A 22,314-nucleotide genomic window follows, 5' to 3' on the forward strand; every position below is an offset into this window, starting at 1 on the left:
ATCATTTTATTGCACATCTGCTTAAGAGGGCATAAATCCAGACACCTGTCAGGACCATAAAGTCGCCTAAAGTACCCACGGACTGATGAAGCATGCACACAATAAAAGACATTTACAATGAAACATAAACACCTTGTTCAAGCATTGTGCCCCTGTCTTCCCGCTCTAATGCTGTTGAAGGGACCTTGGTTGTGGTTGGAGCCGAGTCAATATGAAGCAGAGAACAAATCATCCTTAGAAAAACAGTAAACATCTGTTTTGTGACTTGGCCACCTCTCACTGGCAATGTCAGCCTGACCTCAACGAGGCTGGGCCCCTTTTACATTTTCCATGAGAGCAAGCGGGAGTACCAGTAAGTGGGTGACAGCATCTGTAATTTCTTTTTTTTTTTCTAAGTGGGGAAAAACAAAAACAAACCCTGACGCAATGAAGGCAGGTACCGGAGCACTCTTAATGTGTCTTGCAGCATGTCCAAAAAGAATAAAACCATGGACGGTCTTCATGTGCGGCTTTTACTCAGGCAAAGTGAAGCCTCATTGGTTATTGATGACATTTACGGCTCGCTTCATATGAAATACTGTCTGCTGAAATATCACTTTAGAGCCCTACTTTCCTTGTAGCTTCAAGCCCTCATGGCAGCCGCTTGATTTGTTGGTTGTAAATGATATTTGGATGCGCCGCACATGTAAGAGCAACCTTGCATTTTCTTTTCTTGGACGCAAACAGTATGTCATCCTCTATTGATCTCTGTTGGGAAACTCTGTTTTCTATTTCAGAGGCTGGGCCTGGCTACAAAGCGGCACCCATGGAGCTGGTAGCATTTCACTGTCTCGCTCAAGGACACTTGAGAGAGTGGATGCTTTCCAACATGTGGGCTTCAAGGAGGACTCTGTTATAATTTATACCACAGTATTAATTTTGTAGCATTTCACATTTGATAATGCTAAGGGGGTTTGTTTAATACTCTGCTAAAACCTTTTTAAAACTGGATTGTAAAGGTTTTAAAGCATCTCAAACACACTCAACATCTATCTGTACATAATTCCATTTATTGGTGGTTAACTAGAGCATAGAAATATCTAGGGCTGTCAGCATTAATACGTTTATTGCGAGGCAATTAAGGTCCTTACATAACGTGTTATTTGTTTAATCACCAGCCAACATTCCTGCCCTTAAGAGGCTGTACCGGGCTTAGTTTTACAGCTAGAGTGATGATACTGGTATCATATGAAACTAGAAGACCTTAGGAATCCCTGTTATGCTAGCTTCTCAAGAAGGGGTTGCATAACGCTCCAAAGTTAGGCCAAATTTTGGCGATGGGAAACTGGCATGGCCATTTCACAGGGGTCCCTTGACCTCTGACCTCAAGATATCCGAGTCAAAATGGGTTCTGCGGGTACCCATGAGTCTCTACTTTACAGACTTAATGCTAGTCCCATTCAGTTTTTTTGGTGTCATTTGATACTAAATCAAAACAATCTGGTAAGAATTTCTTTACTTTGTCAATATACGTAGAAGTGTAAAATAATGAAGTGAAAGACATTATGATTAACAATCAAAATTCTGCGATTACTTGCAATAGAAAAAAATGTTTGTTAGCCCTAAAACTTTCAAAAACATAACATGCTGAGTTTCCACAGGCTTTCACACTGAGGCACCAATTGTCATGGTGATATATAAAGGTGGTGGGCCTGCAGTCTGGATACACCAGGGTGTCCATAATTCCAGGTGCTCTTTTTTAATACTTTGTCCTCTACCTCCTTCTCTCTCTGTCTCTCTCTCTCTCTGCCCCACCTCAGCCCCCTCACAATCTGGCCAGTGCATCCTGATGGCTTTACCAGCAGGAAGTGGGGCTTTTACAGTGAAGGCTCTGGACCAAGACACATCTGTGAGAAGCAGATTGAGAACCAAGTTGAGGTGGGTCCTGTCACCACCTGTTGCATCTCACCTCAGTGTTCGACACACTATAGTGCTGTGCAACTTCTTTTATTTTTCAGACACATTTTGACATAGACAAGACAAAAAATGTTAAGTGATAGCCTTAACTGCTTACAACATGTGCTGATCATCATACACATTAGCTTATGCAGGATCGGAAAGTCGATGTTTTTGCATTTTACACAGGAAGTGAAACTCTACCACAACATCTGTTGGTGGTAGGGGCACTATTCGGTCACCCAAGCCTAAAAAGAGGACAAACTAACTTTTTTTTGTCAGTTGAAGTTTTTTAACACTTTGCAAGGAGAGGACACTGAGCTAAAGGAAGTAAAACTTGTAATACGTTTTCTGTAGGTGAACCTGCACAAGAATAATTCTCTGACAAAAAATTGAAATAAAGAATAAGATTTGCAGATCAAACCTGTACTGCTAATTGCTTAAAAATCATCTTGTATGTTAAATTAACAAGGGTAATGCTGCAGTCAGCTGGTGTCAGGCAGACGGTAGACAGCAAACCACATATAATTCTAGTTGACAAGAAAGGATGGTAAAATGAGGTGAAGACAACAGAGAGAACAGGACAGAGTAAGGGTTGATGGATTTAGTGAAGGATACCAAAAGTGATCAGCATTTATCTTGTGGGTGATATGAATGTGTTTACCAAATTTCATCCAACAGAGTGTAATGTAAAACCGTGAATGTAAACCTCACAGCAATGAGAGAGGAAAGGGAGATCCCCCAAGACATAGGCTGAAACATTTGGAAACCATGAATGTCTGTGCCAGATGTCATTGCAAACTATCCAATAGTTGGAATATTTTACTTTGAATTAAAGTGGGGGACCGGGGACCAATAGACCAACATTTTACATAATAAAAATATAATAATTTAGAATCATATTGTTTGGTAATGCAAGATAAGAGTTTAAAATATTGATTTATGCCTTTGCAGCCTGTACACAAGTCGGTGTGTGTATCTGCAATCAGCACGCAGGTGATGTTATTGTGCTCAGAGGGTGAGAAATAATTGTGTCAGGAACAAGTTGATACCTAGAGTGTGTTCTGAGTTTAAGAAACAGTGGCGACATAATTGGGGAGTAGTGATGAGAGGGTGGAACGACAAGAGGGCTCTGCTGGGGGGGACAGGTGAACAGCATTTTGAGACAATTAAGTCTGCTCCCGGAAAGGCATTTGACAGCATTGTCTTTATTGGACAAGTAACATTAAGGAGTTTTATCCCACCCATGGTACATTTATTAAGCTTTGCTAATCACTAGTGTGAATTTGAGCTTTGTCATTTACCCCTTGAAACCTGGATTGACATTAGTTTTCTCAGACACCTTTCACAAGCATTTTAGCTTTAAAGCCTGAGCAAATTGGTTTAATTTCTTTTGTAAATGTGGCTAAGAGGGCAATGAGCAACATTGAAAGAGATATTCCACAAATTCCAAGAAATAAGAAAAAGCTGACCAGACAATGAATAAAAAATAAGTTTAACCAAAGATGCTGTCCTCCCTTGTTTTTGAAACCAATTAAGCCAGTTTGCTCAGGTTTCAAGAGGTTACTTAATTAATTAATCTGTTGTTAACTTATATTTCTGTACAGTAACCACTGAAACCATGTATTGCTGTTTTAAGGGAAAAACTGTGTGAAATTTTGGTCCTTTGCCAATACTTTTACAGTAATTGAAACACTTTGTGGCCATGTAACAAACAGCAAATTCCAGTCACACCTGTCAATATTCAACCTGTTTACAGCAGCAGACTTTCCAGCGGTGGGAAAGCAGCTGAACCTGTAAGTACACAGGGCTTATGGAAAATGATGGTAATTCCAATACTGTTGATACCTCAGGAGACTTGGCACAGCTTCAGTAATCCGCCTGGATCCAGCAGAGAGCAGTACAACATAAACACACTTGGGTAAGAGCAGGAGTTGTCATGGTAATCCACAACCACCACAACAATTTCTTACATATCGTTTCTCCTTCATTCATTCTATTTCTTTCTCTATACCATCCCTTTCGTTCATAAATGTATTTTAAATTTCTTTCTTTCTTTCACTTTTCCTTTCCCTTATTCTCTTTATTTCTCTCACATTCCCTTTACTTCCTCTCTCCCTTTTTTAGCCTCCCAGATGAAAAGACGAGGCTTTCCGATTTCCATCCCTTAAGGTTAGTTTCTGGGATTGTTCCAGTCATGTGGGAGAGCCCTTTCCCCACCGTCTTTTCCCAGCACAGGTGCCTGCTGCAGTGACTCTTATAAGCTGTCTGCAAATGACATTGGTTCCCCTCCGTTGGTCACATCCTGTGTCCCGGATATGATACTGCCATGAGTCTTTGTGTTCCAAATGGAAACACGGCTGGTGTTGGATCACATGATGTCCACTTGTGGGAAGACGGCGCTGAAAGCATTTCTACAGAAAGACTGAATGTCCAACAAGGTAATTCCCATATGTTTACATGACAGAATTAGATTTGGTCAAAAATAGCCCCTGAAATATTCCAGAAAGTCTTCTTAAAGGTTTTCTCAGTGTGTTCCTTGGCAGCGCAGGAAAGCAGACCCCAATTTGAAATAGATACCGTTTGTAAGAGGTAGTGCACAGCTGGTAGAGAGGAGGGTTTCTGCAATTTATTTAAATTTTATGATGATCGAGTTTAAATTACTTCATGATGGTTTTTATGTTCACCTGTGGCTATACTGTGAGTACATAAATCTTTTAGGGAAAAATATAGTAGTGCAGCATTTTGGGAAGTTCTTCTTGCCAATATTTAGATTGAAAAATTGATACCCTGTTTGTTTGTTGTTGTTTTTTAACTTTTTAAAAAATAATAATTTTTAAGTAATTTTCTTGTATTTAATTTTTATAATTTTTGGGTAATTTCTTCTTTCATTGCTCATCGCCCTCTTCCTGTGTTTTTGGAAGAAATCAACTCAATTTGCTTAGGTTTCAAAGGGTTTTCATAGGGCTTTGTTCAATCACAAGGGTTTTTAATCTTCATACTTCACAATAAAACTATAGTTACTCTACTTCAAGACGCTGGCATGGGATGTTGAGAAGATGTTGGATTTTTGTTGCTTAACAGCTCAACTTAAAACCAACAAAATGAATGTCATCTGTGATCAGTATTCTTTGTCAAATTAGACGTCTTCCTGACATTGAACTTTGGTCACAGGATATCAAAACAAAAATTCGACCAAACATCAATGTCTTAAGAACAATGGTGGCCAGCTGGTTAATGATTCATATTGTTTGTTTTAACCAGAAAGTCCAAGAATATCTAGACAATCTAATATCCTGTTCCTGACCAACCTGAAACACAATGTATTTCTGCTCTGACTGCAGCACTTTTTAATGAGAAATTTACTTGTAAAGGCGTAGCTAGACCAGAGACAGAGTTATTGCTCGCTCTCTGGAGTTTGTGGTCTAGAACAATATCTAACTTTAGCGCTGACTGTTTTTAAATTCACATGCACTGTTCCTCTCTGTTTTTCTCTGACTCTCAGTTCTCACTTCCACCCGGTTTGCCACCTGCCGACTCTTGCGCTCCCAGCCACTAACTTCAGGCAATTAAGAAAATAAACAGAATGTCCTCGGGTCCCCAGGATCCATTAATCTTTCTTTTTCCTATTACACCGCGCTATAACAAGCCTAGCAAGGTGCCTGGCCATCAACAATGGGTAACTAGTAGACACCCACAACTATGCAGCCCCCCCCTTCACCCAGCAAAATGTAAAATGTGTCAGCAGCAATTTGGTCATATTTACCACAGCTATATGACATGTTGAGATTAAATAGTGATGTGTGGTTATTGGCTCGCCATGGTAACAATAGAGCCCCTTTGGGAGGGTTGGGCCTGTGTGTAGATGTTATTTATCATGTGCAAAAGTCAAGGAAAATAATCTCATATATCATTTTTCACCTCCAATTAACCATAAAGGCATTTGTGTTTCACTGAGCGAGCAGCTGCTGGAATGTGAGTGAGAACTTCGGGTCACGGGTGGATGTCAAGGCCATTTTTTGATGTAATACCCCAAATAAACTTTGGTGGGTGGGAGTTCTCGTACTGCTGACACCTCCATGTCAGCACAGTACAGAGCAGGAATATGATCATAGCAGTCATAACAGTTCGTTAAAATATAACTTTGATGTGAAATGGAAAAAGTTCATGAAGGCAATATAGTTTGCTTTACTTTGTGGCACATATGGGTGTTCAACTTTTTTGAGAGAATACACACTTCTAAATAGTGGAAATAGTTCTAAATTGTCATTCTTACACGTTGAATACTCACACATATAGAAGAAGATAAAACATGTTAATACATGATCTTTGGACATGCTGTCAAAGATATAATACTGGAATCCAAATTTCTGTAATTCTCTTATATATACCCGCTATAGGGAAGCCAAATAATTCAGTTTTATTCCCAAAGCATGATTTGAAAAACATTCTGGCATCTGGAGACTCCTGGTCCTTTGGATTTGTATGTTTAATATTTTTTTCCCAGTCTGCAATTGAGGTCACGGCCAAAAGGTAAGACTTTTCAAGTTCTTCAAAGATAAAGTGCGTTTGAATTTTTACAGCCTAAGGTTAAAGATCGCCTTCTGTCAGCCTTGAGGTCAATGTAGCGTCATCTATCTCTGGGAGGGAGTCTCTTACAAGTATATTGCTTCTCCATTGAATGTTTTTACTCCCTGTGGACAGAATGATCTGTGTGTGTGTGTGTGTGTGTGTGTGTGTGTGTGTGTGTGCGTGTGCGTGTGCGTGCGTGTGTGTGCATGCATTTGACAGTGGAATTTCAATGGTTGTTGAGGGAACAGTAGGACAATCTCCTGACAAAAGTCGCCTCAAATCTACGGAAACACACTCTCACAGCTACACACAGAGAACTTCATAAACACTTCAGTCTGTAACATATATATCTAACTTCAGACGCTGACTGTACATGGTAGGATCATTTTCACCCTTTAGCATACAGACATTCAAGACGAACTGGTTTTATGAAAGAGCTGCGACAGTCTGGAATAGTGTTATATATGGTACCATAGTGAGCTCGGGGTGACACCTCTGTCTGTTTCCATGCTGTGACCTCTTCCTTTCCTCATCCCACTCTTCCTGTTGTCCAGATGAAAGGAAAAAAGGGGGGATGATTAAAAAGAGAAATACTGTATATGTGAAGGCTGTCTCCTTTTGGCTTCATAAAATCATGACTGTGTTAAAGGTGAAATGGAGAGAAGGGAGGACTTGCCAAAGAGCTGTCAATCCATGAAGCCAGCAGGTACTCTGGGAACAGACACACACACAGACACACTCCATCGTGGGAATAGATGCGTGATTTATATACACTGTCGCCGTTATGCCAGACTACAGCCCCCACGAGGGGAACTATTTATTCAATGTAATAAATTGGATTAATTATATTTGCCTAAAAATGTTCTCACTCTCAAGCATCGTTTCCATCGTCGAGGCAACTCTGACTCATATCTGACCATCGGTGTAGCAACCCAACAGTCCATCTGTCATCTGAACCAGACACCTGAGCTGTGGTGCCCATATTTTTACAGTTTAAGCAAAACGCTAACTTTGTGCTCTCTTAATTCCCAGGTCTATTTTCATAATATTTCATCTTTTCATGAATGTTTTAATAGATTTATACCATTAGCTTTTTTAAGAGCGGCCAGTTTGTTCTAGAAAGACGGCCTTAGGTGTGAAGGAAACTCAGACCGCCTGCCAACGAGGTGCAGTCGACCAAAACTTACTGGACCATTTATAATCAACCAATTTGGCTTTTCCTTTTCTTCCAGAGGTGAGCAAACTCTCAAATGTCTCTTAAATTATATCCTAATGACATTTTTCTTGCTGAGCTTCCTTTATGACTTCATTGGCCTTCCTTTAACATTCAAAGTGATATTTCATATTTGAAATTCTGTTAACATCACATTAATCAACTTAAATATGGTGCTAAACTGTAAATCTTGTGTCTACCCATATATAAAAGGTTGTGTAAGGCTATCCACAATATAAATGGGAAAACAGTGATGTGGTACATCTTTTATCCACATTTTAATAAAGTATGGGGATACTGTCTCCCCTCAGAAAGCCAAATCCTGTAAAGTCCATCATAGTCCAAAACCACAAATAACCAAATTGCCTCGAAGGGCTTAAAAGACAGTATATGAAACCTTCTATTGTTAGACCCTTGGTTCAGATAGACGGATTTTTGTTTTTTGCTTTAACAGGAAGAAGTATATGAATTATATTCAAGGGGCACCACGATGGATTAAGCATTGGGTAGCACAGTATTTTTTGATGTCTTTGACAGATCTAGACCTCAGCAGCCTCACCAAATGTCTAGAATCCTGGCTTGGCATGAATTAAACTGCAGTCATCTCATATTTATCAATATGTTCACATCATTACACCTATTTTAATCTAAACCCTATGTAATTTCCATTTCCAGCATGCAGTAGCAAGGATGCTGGTACTAATAGGATTTTGGTTTTAGGTGAACAACTTTGAAGTAAAGGTATGTTTTCACTGCAAAAAAAATGTTTATTATTTTTGTTATTTCCTTTTTTTAAGATTTAAATTTAGATGCTAAACTCAGCTTGGTGAAAAATGAAGTCAATGCAGAAGTGCCAAAAACTGCAGTTCCTCTAATGGCCACTTGAAGGTGGCTCTTAAACTGAGTAAATCCCCATAAACATCCATGTTAAAAATCCTGACTTTATAGTGGAAATCAATATATTTACACTGAATGGGATATTAATAATAATCAACACAACACAAACATCAAGATTATGCTCATGGACACCATTAAATAAATAGCCTACTTTGTTTGCAGTGGCACATATGTAGTTGACGTAGGAGAGGGGGCAGGGAAAGCTTGTCGAGGGTGCCAAATGTGATAGATCAGGTATGTCTAAAGTCTGGCCCTAGGGCCAAATGTGGCCAATACACAGATTTTAAACGGCCCTTAGCTTGTTGTTCACAATAAACTACATGTGGCCCCATGCATTATTGGTTACTAAAGATCACTTTGCAGACCACTTTGTATTTTTTATGTTCACCTCACTATGATAGGATTATTACACAGTTTGATGATATGTGTGGAGTGGGAATTGCACAGGTGGAACAAATGTGTTTTCATAAACAGACAACAAAAGTAAACTTATCAAATTTTATGCATATGGTGAGTTTTCCCTCATCTGGCTTGTTTGTTGTTGGGATTTTACTTGTCAACTCTTTGCTGATTATCACAGCTCATTTATTTTGTATTTTTAATTTGCCTTGCTGTATATCTGGGTTTTTTATGTAAAGTACTTTGTAATTTTTATCTGTTCAAAGTGTGTTATAAATAAACTTTACCTACATTAGTTTAAAAAATACCACAATATATTGCACATCACTATATGTTAAATTGAAACTTGTGGTATGTATTGTATCTCCAGATTCTTGCCAATACAGAGCCCTACAGTAAACAATTAAGTCAATGGCAAATTCTTTTTCACAGAAAGATAAAACAATTGTGTTTGTCTCATTTGTATGTTTTTTCTGTTTTTTTTCTTTTCTTTTCTTTCTTTCTTTCTTTCTTTCTTTATTTTTCAGTTAACCCACATTATGCCAGAGGTAGTAAACCCCATGATAATTTCACATTATCAAATCCGGCCTCCATTCAAAGAAGTTTGGACACCCCTGTGCTGGGCCAAGCAATGTCTATTGTGCAGGAAAACATCATAGGAAAATGCACGTATGCAAACATTATTGCAGGAATACTGCACGATATCTTCTTTAGTTTTATGTATATATAGTATGCATTATATCACCTCCAGTAAAGTAGCTTTTACCACATGAGCTTCCATACTTCAAAGAACGGCATTTGTTTGAGCCTGTCGGTCTGAATGGAAAGGCAAAGCGCCCGCGGGTTTTTACAGATCTACACAACATCCTTGTTTGCATGCGCCGCTGTAATAACAGGAAGCTCCATTTGCTTGTGTCCCATCCACAGTCTACATTCCTTTACTGCGAGGCAGCCAGAGGGGCGTGCACGTACAGAGCCGTTTTTTTCACACCAGCAGGGACACTGTGCACCCACAGAGAGATTCACCATGGCCTCAGCACTGAATTGCACACCCTTTATGTTGTGTTTCATTTATTTTTCGATACTGTTTGCCAGTGTATTTTGCGACGCTGATGCAGAAGAAGATGAGCATGCTAAGCACACGTACACGGTTGAGATGTTTAACGAGGCGGTGCCCACTGCACCCCACTTTGTCATGTTTTTCGCCCCATGGTAAGTGGACAGTTTGTTACAAAGTTTTTTCCAGTCGACGTTGAATAAATGAACTGTCAGTAACCTTTGTCTTGTTTTGACACTCCGAATATACACCGAAAATAGAAAGCGCTTGTAGTGGGATTATAGCTAGCCGGCAAATTAGCAAACAAGCTAGTTGGCCGGCTAGCCCCATTCTTTTGGACGACCGGCGTCGTTAGCTTAGCCGCTAACTAGCGTAGCCAACTGCAGTTTAGTGGATTGGAGCACTTTTTTTCCAGCGGCCTCTGTGCTAACAATGCTAGTAGTACACCAGCTATTCAAATTTAGCTGAAAAAACTGTATAGTGAACGTGTAACAAGGAACCGAATTAAACACAGTTTGTGGCTTCATGCTTATTCACAGTTAGCACAGAAATAGCCAGGCACAGTTCAAAGTTGTGGTTTGGGAAGTTGTGCTTACGTGGCACGCACTGATTGACTGATGTTATGTGAGCGGGTCCAAAAATGGGTCCACGGATCCTTCAGAGGTCCTTCAGGGGGTCTAAAGAATTGCAAAAATGAGAGATTCGCTTCGATCCTCACCCAATTTTATGTAGATAGAATAACTGGATGGAAATCAAGATAGGGACTGTGTCTGAAGGTTACATCAGAAGCTCAAGTCTTCCTTTTTTCATGTCAAATGCTGATCACTCAAGATTACATACAGTTTTGCACAGTGTTTTGCATCCTGAGATAAGTGAGAGAGTACAGATGGTTAGTAGCTGTGAATTACGAATGGCAGACCAAAAACTAGCAGCACTACATAATTGTGAAAAACGAAAAATAGCCAACAGTTCAACACTGTAATTGTACATAATATTAGTAAAGAAGCAGAAGAATTTTCATCTCAAATTTGGCTTTGCCACTGACACTTTGCTTTTTCATTAATATGTGTGTGTATTCATTAGGGCACACAATGCATGATGGTAAAGGCTAGTCTTTTTTATTTTTTAAATTATTATTAAAATGATTAAATACTACATAAAACCACTCTGTGTGGCTTTCAGTGCCAGACATATCCAGGAGTTTGCTTCCTTTTTTATTCTCTTTGATGTCTCATAGGAGAGAGTACAGTAGTAGGCGACCATCTGCATCATGGTATTTCTAAGAATGCAATTGGCCTCAGAAAACAACCTTCATATCATCCTCATCATATGGTCTGTAATAGATGTAAATTCACATTTCCTTTGGAAGTGATGTGAGTTCAAATATGTTTTGTGCAAACAGGATCCCAGTTTGGATAAAGTAGGTTTTTGACAAGACCATAACATTGTTGTCAGAAATGTCAGTTAACCAAAACATATTGATTCTTAATAGTCAAAACTGTTTCATTGCTCATTTTCTGCAGTATCGATACACTGGTATCACCTGCAGTTCTCACTCTCTCTTATTTTAATGTTTCCTACAGTCATTCTGCTGTTCTCTGCTAGTAACCAAGAGAGCCTTGATATATTTATCTTTTAATAAAAAGATTAAGTTCTATGCCCTCAGTGTCAAACGTTTCCTGCAGCACTGAAAATGGTATTGAATATCAATATTTTTATTGCACTGAATTTCTGGATCGTGACAACTCTAGACCAAAACATGCAAAAGCTTTAAGAATAGTTGTTGTACACTAATCATTTTTTGTACCAATGTTGTGTTCAGGTGTGGCCATTGCCAGAGGTTACAGCCAGCGTGGAATGACCTGGCAGACAAATACAACAGCATGGATGACCCCCCAGTGTATGTGGTAAAAGTAGACTGCGTCCAGGATACCAAGTTCTGCTCTAATGTCCACGGGGTCAGGGGCTACCCCACGTAAGTGCTTGTTATACCACTTCTTGAATTTTATCAATTAATTTAAATTCTTTTTAGATCAGCCTAGATATTTCACATTCTTACATAGAATATATAAACCGAAAATATATATCTTAATTGAAAAAATAATTAATTGATTGTTGGATGTAGGATAAAAACTACTCAGGCAACATAGAAATAAACAGTCCTGTTCATCAATGATTGACAGGGAGGTGATACATTGACCCGCATTAAGCTGAATATTCTGCCAGTATCTCAGTGACATCCTCTTAAATCTTGGATGTTGCTGACTGCATGCTGAACCAGCAAACACAGCAGTCCCTGGATAATGATTGACATTCTATAACTAATTCTATAACTAAGAATTACAGGGTCCAAGAGCTTGTAATAATGATTTAAACAGACCAGTTCGAAAATTATGTGTGCATGGCATGGGTAGTTGAGCTTTACTACACTTTCTTGAGAAGTTTTAAACTTGAACCATAGGTCTACCACGCAGCAATGCAATCGGGTCAAAACTTTTTTTTGTATGTGTGTTATGTAGGCTGAAGCTGTTTAAGCCAGACCAGGAGGCCATTAAGTACCAGGGGCCCAGAGATCTTCAGTCTCTGGAGACCTGGATGCTGAAGACACTCCAGGAGGAGCCCTCAGTGAGTTGTGTTGATTCATTCATTCAGTGTTTCATTCATTTAACACCTCAAGTTTATAAGTCAGTGGCCCTTAGGTTGCAAGAATGATGGTGTTCACAGTTGCTTGTTATTGTGTGTCCGCCAGGAACCAGAGAGTGAGCAGGAGCCTCCTAAAGCCCCAGAGCCCAAACAGGGCATGTATGAGCTCACTGCTCTCAACTTTAAGGCCCACATAGCCAAAGGTAAAGATCTAGTAGATTGTTATGCTTTTTAAGGCTTCATGAAGGAGCTGTTTTACCACTTGACTCAGGCAAATGAATAGTCAAAGTCATCTTGTATATTTATGCAGCTGCGTCCTGCCTGCAACAGATAAGTGGTTTCTGTTTTGTCTCAAATTAAAAATGTACTTTCAGATTTCAGCCACACTAAGTAGTGTTTCTGGATTCCTCCTTAGAGAATGGAAACACCTCATTGCCTTGATTGACATAACTGACGTTTCAACACGAGCACCTGAGCCACAGTCCACATCGTCTGTCAGCTCGACCCAACTCTATGACACTCGCCTCCTGTCACCTCACATTTCTGTATTTTTCAGACAACGAGTGCAAAAACAAACGGTGCTCACGATAATTGTCTCGTTGAAATTGTGGCTTTTAAGCCCTGCCGAAGCTGAATGTTTTGGTTTTGAAGAAAAATAAATGATTTCTTGTTTGGAGACGAAAAACGGCAGGATATGACATAGACATTTTTAAAACAGTGTTTATAGGTCCCACCTTCACATCTTGGCAACAGAGCTCCAATAAACGTTGTGTAATTGGTTGCGTAGAAGCTCTGTGTAAGATGTTTTCATTTACAGCAGGCTGGGTTCAGTTTGTAGTGGAATCAACTTTTAGCAGTACTCCATCAAATCGAAACTCTGAACACATAAACTTGCTCAGCCCCACTTTAGTACTTAGGTCTGCACTTTGTGGCATTATTTCCATGTAGAAATTGGTAAATACTGCACAGCAATATTCTTTCTACCTACTTCCTTTTGAATGTATTATTTAATTTATATTTGTGTTTGGTTTTCTTGCTGGTTACCTGCAGTGTCAGTCTCTAATATGTTGTCTGCTCTTTCTTCAGGTGCACATTTTGTGAAGTTCTTTGCCCCGTGGTGTGGTCACTGCAAAGCCATGGCTCCAACCTGGGAGCAGCTGGCCACCACCTTTGAGCACTCTGATGACGTCAAGATCGGAAAGGTGGGTCCTTCAGATTGTGTACAGATTAACAGGTTCATGATACAGCTTGTAATAAAAATACATCAGATATTAAAACAATAAAGCACTGCATACTGTGGTATTGGTAAAAACAATGCAAAAAATCAGCCCCTTCAGGATGTTATGATCGCAACAATTAATGTAAATGCATCAAATCCTCATGAATTTTGCGCAAAGTTGCATTTTTTTTTTTTCAATAAATGCAACTTTTCTACCATTATTTTTGCAATTTTCACTTGCTCCTTCAACTTTCTTTCAAAAAACAAAAAAGAAAAAATTCATCGCATAGGCTGCAGTCAAATCAGGCGTTTTAGACAACAAAAATCTTGGAAAAAAGACTGCAAAATCCTGGAGGGGCCGAATTTAAAAGGTTATTACAGTAATGGCTGCTAGTTTTCTTTCTACAAATAGAAGTTTACTGTGGGTTTTTTTTTCACTCATCCAACATTATAAGCTGCATTTATGACACGTTGTGTGCAAACAGTTATTGTAGTTCTCCATATGTCTTTCCTGACACTACCACCTGGCATCTTCATCCTGCTTCATATTTGACCGAACAGGATGCTGGTTGCATGACACGCTACCTGTTTGCATACTCAGTTATAAATGCACTCCTCTAAAACAAATTTGCAGGGTCTGTGTTTGCATTGATGTTTCACTAGAATTTATTAACACATGTTTGTATATTTATGACCTAGGTGGACTGTACACAGCACTATGAGGTGTGCTCTGAGAATGGCGTACGAGGATATCCCACACTGCTCTTCTTCTACAATGGACAGAAGGTAACAAAGAAGTTTTTGACTGTTTCAGACTTTCCAATAATCCTTGCATGCACAGCCTCAACGCTTTCTAAAGATTTACTACAAACTGTAACAAACCTCCATGACACATCATACTGCAATTATTAAATGCATAAGTGCTAGCATGTTTATCACATCAGTCATTAAATGATTAAATTGGGTCTACTGAATATCTGAGTTTAACAATTATTTAAAATATTGATAGTAATCAATTTACATTTTGCTTCAGCTTAAACTTCTGTCAGTTATTGTAAGGCACACATAGTATTAGTATTTATGCTTAGTGGGTCAAAAAGTTTCAGTGGTTGTCAATTGTAGTGTTGTAGTGTAGTATAGTGTCCTAAAGTAGACCCAATCCTTCAGTGTCGAGCTGCAGAGGTCCAAAGGAAAAATGTACTGATATGACAACATCTGTATGGCATAATTCACTTTATTAAGAAATTATTCAAATAGCCTCCACAATTAGAACAACAGCAGTAAGGTATTAATTCTAGTTTGTGTATGTGTGTCTTTTTTTAGACAGATCAGTACAAAGGAAAAAGAGACCTGGACTCCTTCAAAGACTTTGTGGACAACCAGCTGAAGGCCGCTGTAGCTCAGGAGGAAGAGCCTGAGCCAAGCGAGGAGCAAAAAGCAAACGAGGTCCCCACTGATGAGCCCGCCGAAGAGGAGGTAAAGGTGGGTGTGAACAACAAAAAGAGGAGAAGTCACGCATAAGAAAACTATGTAACAATGTCTGTTGAGCAGGTGATCATACATTCAGAGAACATGTTTTAAAAACATTTCTTTTGTTTCTCAAATGTGTTGAGATGACTCTGCCTGTGACGCTTGAACAGTTTTAGACACGTATACATTTAGAGAATTACAGAACCGGTTTGACTTTGTACTGAATACTGGTATTCAGCTACGCTAATGACATTCACTGGGAATCTGCTTTGCATGAGCAGCCTCAAAAGGGCAGGGCTCCCACAGTCATGGAAAACATGCAAAGTCGTGGAATTTCACAGTCACACTTTCCAGGCCTGGAAATGTCATTGAAATAGAAAAAAATCATTGAAAGTTCTGGAGAAGACATGGGATTGTGTTGTATGTAATGAAATTGCAGTGTTTCCCCCCTAGAATTTTTTTCAGGCCCAGTGGTGTTTACACACCAAAAAATTCCTTAACAGGCGTGATGCCTTGGATGACTTATTGGCATGGATAGCTCCAGTCCGATCACAGGGGATCAGCAATGTCATTATTCACATTAATTTTTGTTCACTCTGTATATTCAAAGGCAAAGACCCCTTTCTCTGCTCTGCTTCGTATACTCATAAGCGTTCATTGACACTCACATCACCCGCTCGCACGGTTTTTGTTCAACCACTCACATCATACGCTCACAAATACACACACTGCCCTGTCTCTAAGGGAGCCACCCCAAAATACAATGAACTTCACCGTCCTACGCAAACTTAACAAACAGGCGCGCAGTCGTGGTTTTAATGGCACAATAAAACAACAGTGATTCATTATGGTGGACGAAATATGCAGTGGCCATCTTTACCTGCATATGAATTAAGATTCCTGATCCTAACACCCTCTCAACTACGTATGTGCTTCACAACTAGCAATTATGGTAAAGCTAATTATTTTCCTCCTGATGGATGCCAGAATTTCAGAATGGCGTGTTGATGACAATGACATCATCCTTAATAATAATAATTCTGACAACCCCGAAGAAGTCCATGCTAGGGTTTGACTGGTGTGAAAATTTTGAAACCGGTTTGATATAAAGCCAAACACCAGACCAGACCGATGTACCGAATTTTCCCAGGTGTCCACTGGACTCAGCAGCTGCTCCTGAGTGAAATATAATGACTCCATGTTGCAACAGAAAACAAGTGTCCGACTATCATGTGGCATTGCGTAACACCAGAGCTCTCTGTCCAAATTGAATCCATTTAATATGAGCTTTGGTCACTTAATGTAAACAAATCCCGTTGCTATCAGCTGTGCACCCGAGATCAGACCAGAGACACAAACACTTCTTCCTTCGTTTGTAATGTTATTTTTTAAATCAGAAAACACTTGTTTGATAATGTGATATTTAGCCTGTTGGAAATTACATACAAGTGCAGCAAACAGCAAGCTTGTTTTAGTGATAGTTATTTACCTTAGCAGAAACTTTCAGCTTCCTGGTGATCTCCCTCCAGCCAGACACAGTATTTAGGTTTTTGTGGTGAAAAAAGAGGGTTTTGGATAAATAATTACTCATTTCGATATTATGAATCATCTGTTTCTTCTTCCACTGCAGCACTCTCAGAGCAATCATAAGATATAAACAGAAACAAAGCGAAAGTTCACTGCGCTTGCATCCAGTAAGGACACCTCTGTTATTTGATTCAAATCCGATGTGTTGCCATATTGGTGCAGTTGTAGTCTTTTAATAGACAAAGCTGTTCTTCTCTCACCACCCCAAAAAGTAAACAAACATGCACTGCTTAACCCATCTCTAGTCCACGCCACACGTTTTATGAGATGACGGGTCAGAATTTAGGACCAGAAAATTGGCATGGCATCCAAACCCTTAGTTGCTCCTATTCGCTTAGATGAAGTTTTACAAGTAAAAGGATCATAAACGTTCAGCAGAGTTTTACACCAGAGTTTCTTTCCTCTCTGCAGTCCAGCGTGTTGGACCTCACAGAGACCAACTTCGATGAGACAGTGGCCAAAGGCTTCACCTTCATCAAATTCTACGCTCCATGGTAAGGTGGCCGTTTTCTTATTCTTTGTTTAACATCTTGTTCGAAGTAAGCCCTACTGATACTAATTTAGTGTAAATGTGTTTCAGTCAAACACTTGACATTACAGTCTCGCAGTGACTTTTGGTGATGTCATTCCTGCGTTATCCTGTTGTCCACTAAAGGTGTGGCCACTGTAAGAACCTCGCTCCAACATGGGAGGATCTTTCCAAGAAGGAGTTCCCCGGCCTCACAGATGTCAAGATAGCCAAAGTAGACTGCACTATTGAGCGCACGCTCTGCAACAAATACTCTGTAAGTATGTTGGTGCCAGCCACAATTAATACTGTAAGACACAGTCTAAAGTGAACATGCAGCACTCTGTATATCCACCCCTCACGTACCCGTCTGTCAGCATTTTAATTTCCTCAAGATTAAATGTGTTATGCAGGATGTAATAAACTGCAGATGGTGCTTTTATCACAGAGCTATAAAACAATCCGATTGCCATGTACTTTAATTAGAAGCCACAGACTGTAATCCTAAAGCAGATTTAACGCTGACATAGGTAAAGAAATGTCACACACGCACACACTATCAGCTTTGATTGCATGAAGAGTCTAATTTATGTTATTGAGATTAAAGCTCAGGGCAATATCTAAAGTTGACTCAGGTTATAGCACTAAAGTGTGTGAAGAGGTTACAGATGTCAGCCTACAGCTTACTTATAATGAAGTGATAAATAGCTTTGTCATAATAAATCAGTTTGCATCTTGAAGAGACCATTACTGTTTTAATTTATTTTGAAATCAAACCTCATTTATCACTGTATACAGTGTAAGTCAGACTGTGTGCAGAATCGCTGCGTCAGAGTTCAACATCCACAGTTGATTTATCTTTCTGAATACTTAAGTGATGATTCACTTTGATTAAATGTGCCCTTTTTGTTGGCTTATGTTATGTTCTTACAGGCTTCCTACACAGTCTGGAAAAGTATGGAATTTAATTTCCAGGTGTAAATAAGTCTGGAAATAAGTTTGTGTTTCCATACTATTGCCCCTATTTTGTTTTATAAAATATAAAATACAGAATTTCTTTAAAAAAAATACATTAATGCAGCAGTTTAGTTGAAGTGAAAGTGTAGTGAGTCATAAAATAATTAAAACAATTATAGTGTAGAATGTCATAAAAATGAAAAAAAAAAAAGTCATAAAATAGTTAGGAAAAAAGTTATCATGTACTATGTCATAAAATGTCATAGTATAGTATGCCATAAAAAAGTCAGGGTGTAGTATGTCATGAAAATGCAAAAAAAAAAAAAAAAGTTATGAAAAATTCGTAGTATAGCCTTGTCTTAAAAGTGATAGCATGGGAATTAGAATAGATACAGAAAATATAGGTAAGAAAATAAAAACAATACCAGAAAGCCCATCTGATATATTCGGTAAAAACGTAAGTATTTCATGTTCAAGAAGGAGTAGGAGGAAGTAAATACTCATCAAATCCCAAATAATTTAATCACGTGTCATTTAATGTTTACTGTTAAATAGTTTCACACTCCTTGCTACATTAGATTTAAATGTTTTCCAAAGATGAAGAAGCACATGGAGTAAACCCCTTTTTTTTTCTTCCCTCTTTCTTTAGGTTCGAGGTTACCCCACCCTGATCATCTTCAGGGCGGGGGAGCAGGGTGACGAGCATCATGGCGGGCGTGACGTGGAGAGCCTGCACAGCTTTGTGATGAAACAGGCGAGAGATGAGCTGTAGAAGCGAGTCAGGTCAGCGCTCAACACTTCTCTACTCTTCTTGTCCACACTGCATATCTGGCCAGTAGGACACCACTCTCTCTCCTACAGTCGCCAAACTCTCTCTCTTTCTCTCCACTTGGGTTCTTCTCAGAAAGGAGTCAGCCAATGACAGACTGCAGTCTGTTGCAGAATGATTCAGTAGAGTGTTTGGGATGTGAATGTTTTTTGGGTTTTATTTCATTGCCGTTGCCCAACCCTAAATCTCCTAACATGGAGAATATTATGGTTGTGTCTTCAGATGAAGTAATATGTCTGACAACCACTTTGCAAGCACAGCTCAATCAATCAGGACCAGATTTCCTCACACAGATAAAATGTTTATTAAAATGGTAGCACTGAAGGACAGATGTTCCAGTTTCTGCCTGTAAAAAAAAAAACAACAAATGTTTCTGAACTTCTGCAGCCATTTGACTTTTTTTTTTTTTTAAAAAAAAGCAAAATTTTATACATGGGATCATGTTAAATCACAAGCCATCAATGTTACGGTACTGTCAGTCAAAAATTTGTAATGTTTGTGTCACCCGAATGTGAAGTTGAGTGTTAAGTTGAGGGCACTTTCTATCCATGCCTGTGATGGCCTATCTGACTTAACTCTCAGGGAAACGCCCACACAGACTTAGGAGGAGTCGTGATGGAGGCATCGTTGTTATCACAGGTCTGATCATGGCACATGGACTATTTTCTCTCAGTGATGACCCATTTTCAGACTCCTCTGATGTCCATCAGCCATCCCTCGCTACTCTTCCTAGCATTCAGGTTCCCAGGCCTGGACCATGTTGCTCCATATCTCCGTTACTGAACATCGTTACAGCCACTACTTTCTTTGAAATTCACCCATAATTTTATCCTCAAGTGAAGTACAAAAGGTGTGAATGTGAGGTTCTTGTGATATATTTCTCAGGCCAGGCCTATGCTCAAAAGTTTTGGGAACCAGTAAGTGGAGAAATAAGAATGTCAGTTCACTCTGTGTTGAGGGTAAAGCATGCAGTTAAAGTGAAGGATCTTTTGCACAGGAACTTCATCTTCACTCTGGCTGTAGCACTGAACTGTCACTCACAGCTTGTTGTGATGTTTCATTAGAGATTTTACAACCTTACTTCTGTGGTTGGACATTTTTGTAACAATACTTGTGAGGTTTGAACTTAAACCTTCACTGCAGCTCAGGGTCAGGTGGGCTAACTAACATCTTATCATTGTTTTACTGTGATTGTGATCTACTCTTAACTTAATGATTGAACCAGCTGCGTCTTTTGTCCACGTAATTCAATTTTCCTGCTCCTGTATACTGTTTTAAGCCAGAAACTTTAAGCACCCAGAACTGAAGACTGAATCGGGCATAGTTAAAACTACTGATTTTTTTTTCTCGATTTCTTGCTAACCACTAAGAAAAAGCAGGATCATTTATTGCACCAAAATAAACCATAACCAGTTGGCTGCTTGCCGGTTTCCCACTCTGACTGACGAATGGTGAAATTGATCAAAATAAAATCTTGAATCTGCTCTATCCTATTAAAATGAAATGCAATCGATTAAGAAAGAATTCTGCTCTTTTTTTCTAAAATAATGAGCTTATTATCTTAAAATTCTGAGAAAATTTTTCAGGAAAAAACCTGGTGTGTTTTTCAGTTAACGTTCATTTTTCTCTATGGAATGTGTTACATTCCATAGTTTCATGACCATCACCCCAAAATTCCAACTTATGTAGGTTAACATATTTCATCAGTCAGTCAAAGGCTAATATAACAGTAATATCCTGGTTCTAATAGCATTTGCGGTTACTTTTCAGCACATATTTTTGCAACTTACTGTGACTTCACCCACCTGTTACGACATCATGCCCATTACACTACAGATGCGCTTTGACCCGGGTTACGTGAAAAGTTTGTGCTGCACGATGTATGGCACCATTTATTGTCTAACCCAGGTACACAGAAACAGTCAGACACACAGCAGTGTTTTTTCCTTTTAAGTTGTCAGTAAAAGTTATTATGGATAGCACATGGTCTAAGGAACCAGTGACAGAAGTATTTTTTTCCTTGTGAGTCATGGGTAGTACACTACCCATGGATTTTGTACAAAAACAGTGAAAAATGGCAAGTTATAACATGAAATTTCATAATAAATTTTTTTTCAAAAATAAGTTTGTATTCATTTCATTTTTGCATCTGTCTCTGTTAACAAGGAATGCGATTTTTATATTTAATCAAAGTTGCAATAAAAAATGACAAAAAAGGCATGGCTATAGTATGGCGAAAAATGTCAAAATATGACATGCCCCAAAAATAGCTGAAACACCTCAAAACAGCATCAAATAGCATGATGGCAAGTCCTTGCGTGTTCTATCATTTTTTTTGATATTTTATAGTGTTTTTGGCCATTTTTGCAAAATAGTATGCTATGGGACATGTCATTTTTGACATTTTTGCATTAATATAGCCTTGCCTTTTCAGTCATTTTTCTGACATGCATTTTTATGCTGTTTTTGGCAGTTTTCGCAAAAAATTATGCTATGGCGTGTCTCGGCACGCTATTTTATTCTGTTTTAAGGTGTTTAAGCTGTTTTTGGGATGTGCCATTTTTGACATTTTTACCTTACTATAGCCTTGCCTTTTCGGTCATTTTTTTGACGTGCATTTTTATGCTGTTTTTTTGGCAGTTTTTGCAACAAACTATGCAATAGCGTGTTTCGGCAGGCTATTATATTCTGTTTTGAGGTGTTTTCAGTTTTTTTTGGTACATGCCATTTTTGACATTTTTGACATTTTTACCTTACTATAGCCTTGCCTTTTCGGTCATTTTTTTGACATGCATTTTTATGCTGTTTTTGGCAGTTTTTGCAACAAACTATGCTATGGCGTGTCTTCGGCACGCTATTTTATCCTGTTTTAACATGTTTTAAGCTGTTTTGGGACATCTCATTTTTGACATTTTTACCTTACTATAGCCTTGCCTTTTCGGTCATTTTTTTGACGTGCATTTTTATGCTGTTTTTGGCAGTTTTTCGCAAACAAATATGCTATAGCGTGTTTCGGCACGCTATTTTA

The 22,314-nt window shown here is 38.9% G+C and overlaps 1 protein-coding gene across 1 annotated transcript; it reads left to right on the top strand.

Moving 5' to 3' along the window:
• Window positions 1–9,993: 9,993 nt before the first annotated feature.
• Window positions 9,994–21,410, top strand: txndc5 (thioredoxin domain containing 5). The gene is made up of 10 exons (XM_042510567.1): window positions 9,994–10,228; window positions 11,896–12,048; window positions 12,593–12,698; window positions 12,823–12,919; window positions 13,803–13,918; window positions 14,635–14,721; window positions 15,259–15,417; window positions 17,404–17,486; window positions 17,648–17,777; window positions 19,107–21,410. Exons 1-10 carry the CDS (start codon window positions 10,044–10,046, stop codon window positions 19,227–19,229), a joined length of 1,239 nt encoding a protein of 412 aa, XP_042366501.1. The 5' UTR covers window positions 9,994–10,043; the 3' UTR covers window positions 19,230–21,410.
• The last annotated feature ends 904 nt before the right edge of the window (window positions 21,411–22,314 follow it).

Source organism: Plectropomus leopardus, chromosome 21, assembly GCF_008729295.1.
Source record: "Plectropomus leopardus isolate mb chromosome 21, YSFRI_Pleo_2.0, whole genome shotgun sequence".
In the NCBI taxonomy this organism is placed as follows: Eukaryota; Metazoa; Chordata; class Actinopteri; order Perciformes; family Serranidae; genus Plectropomus; species Plectropomus leopardus.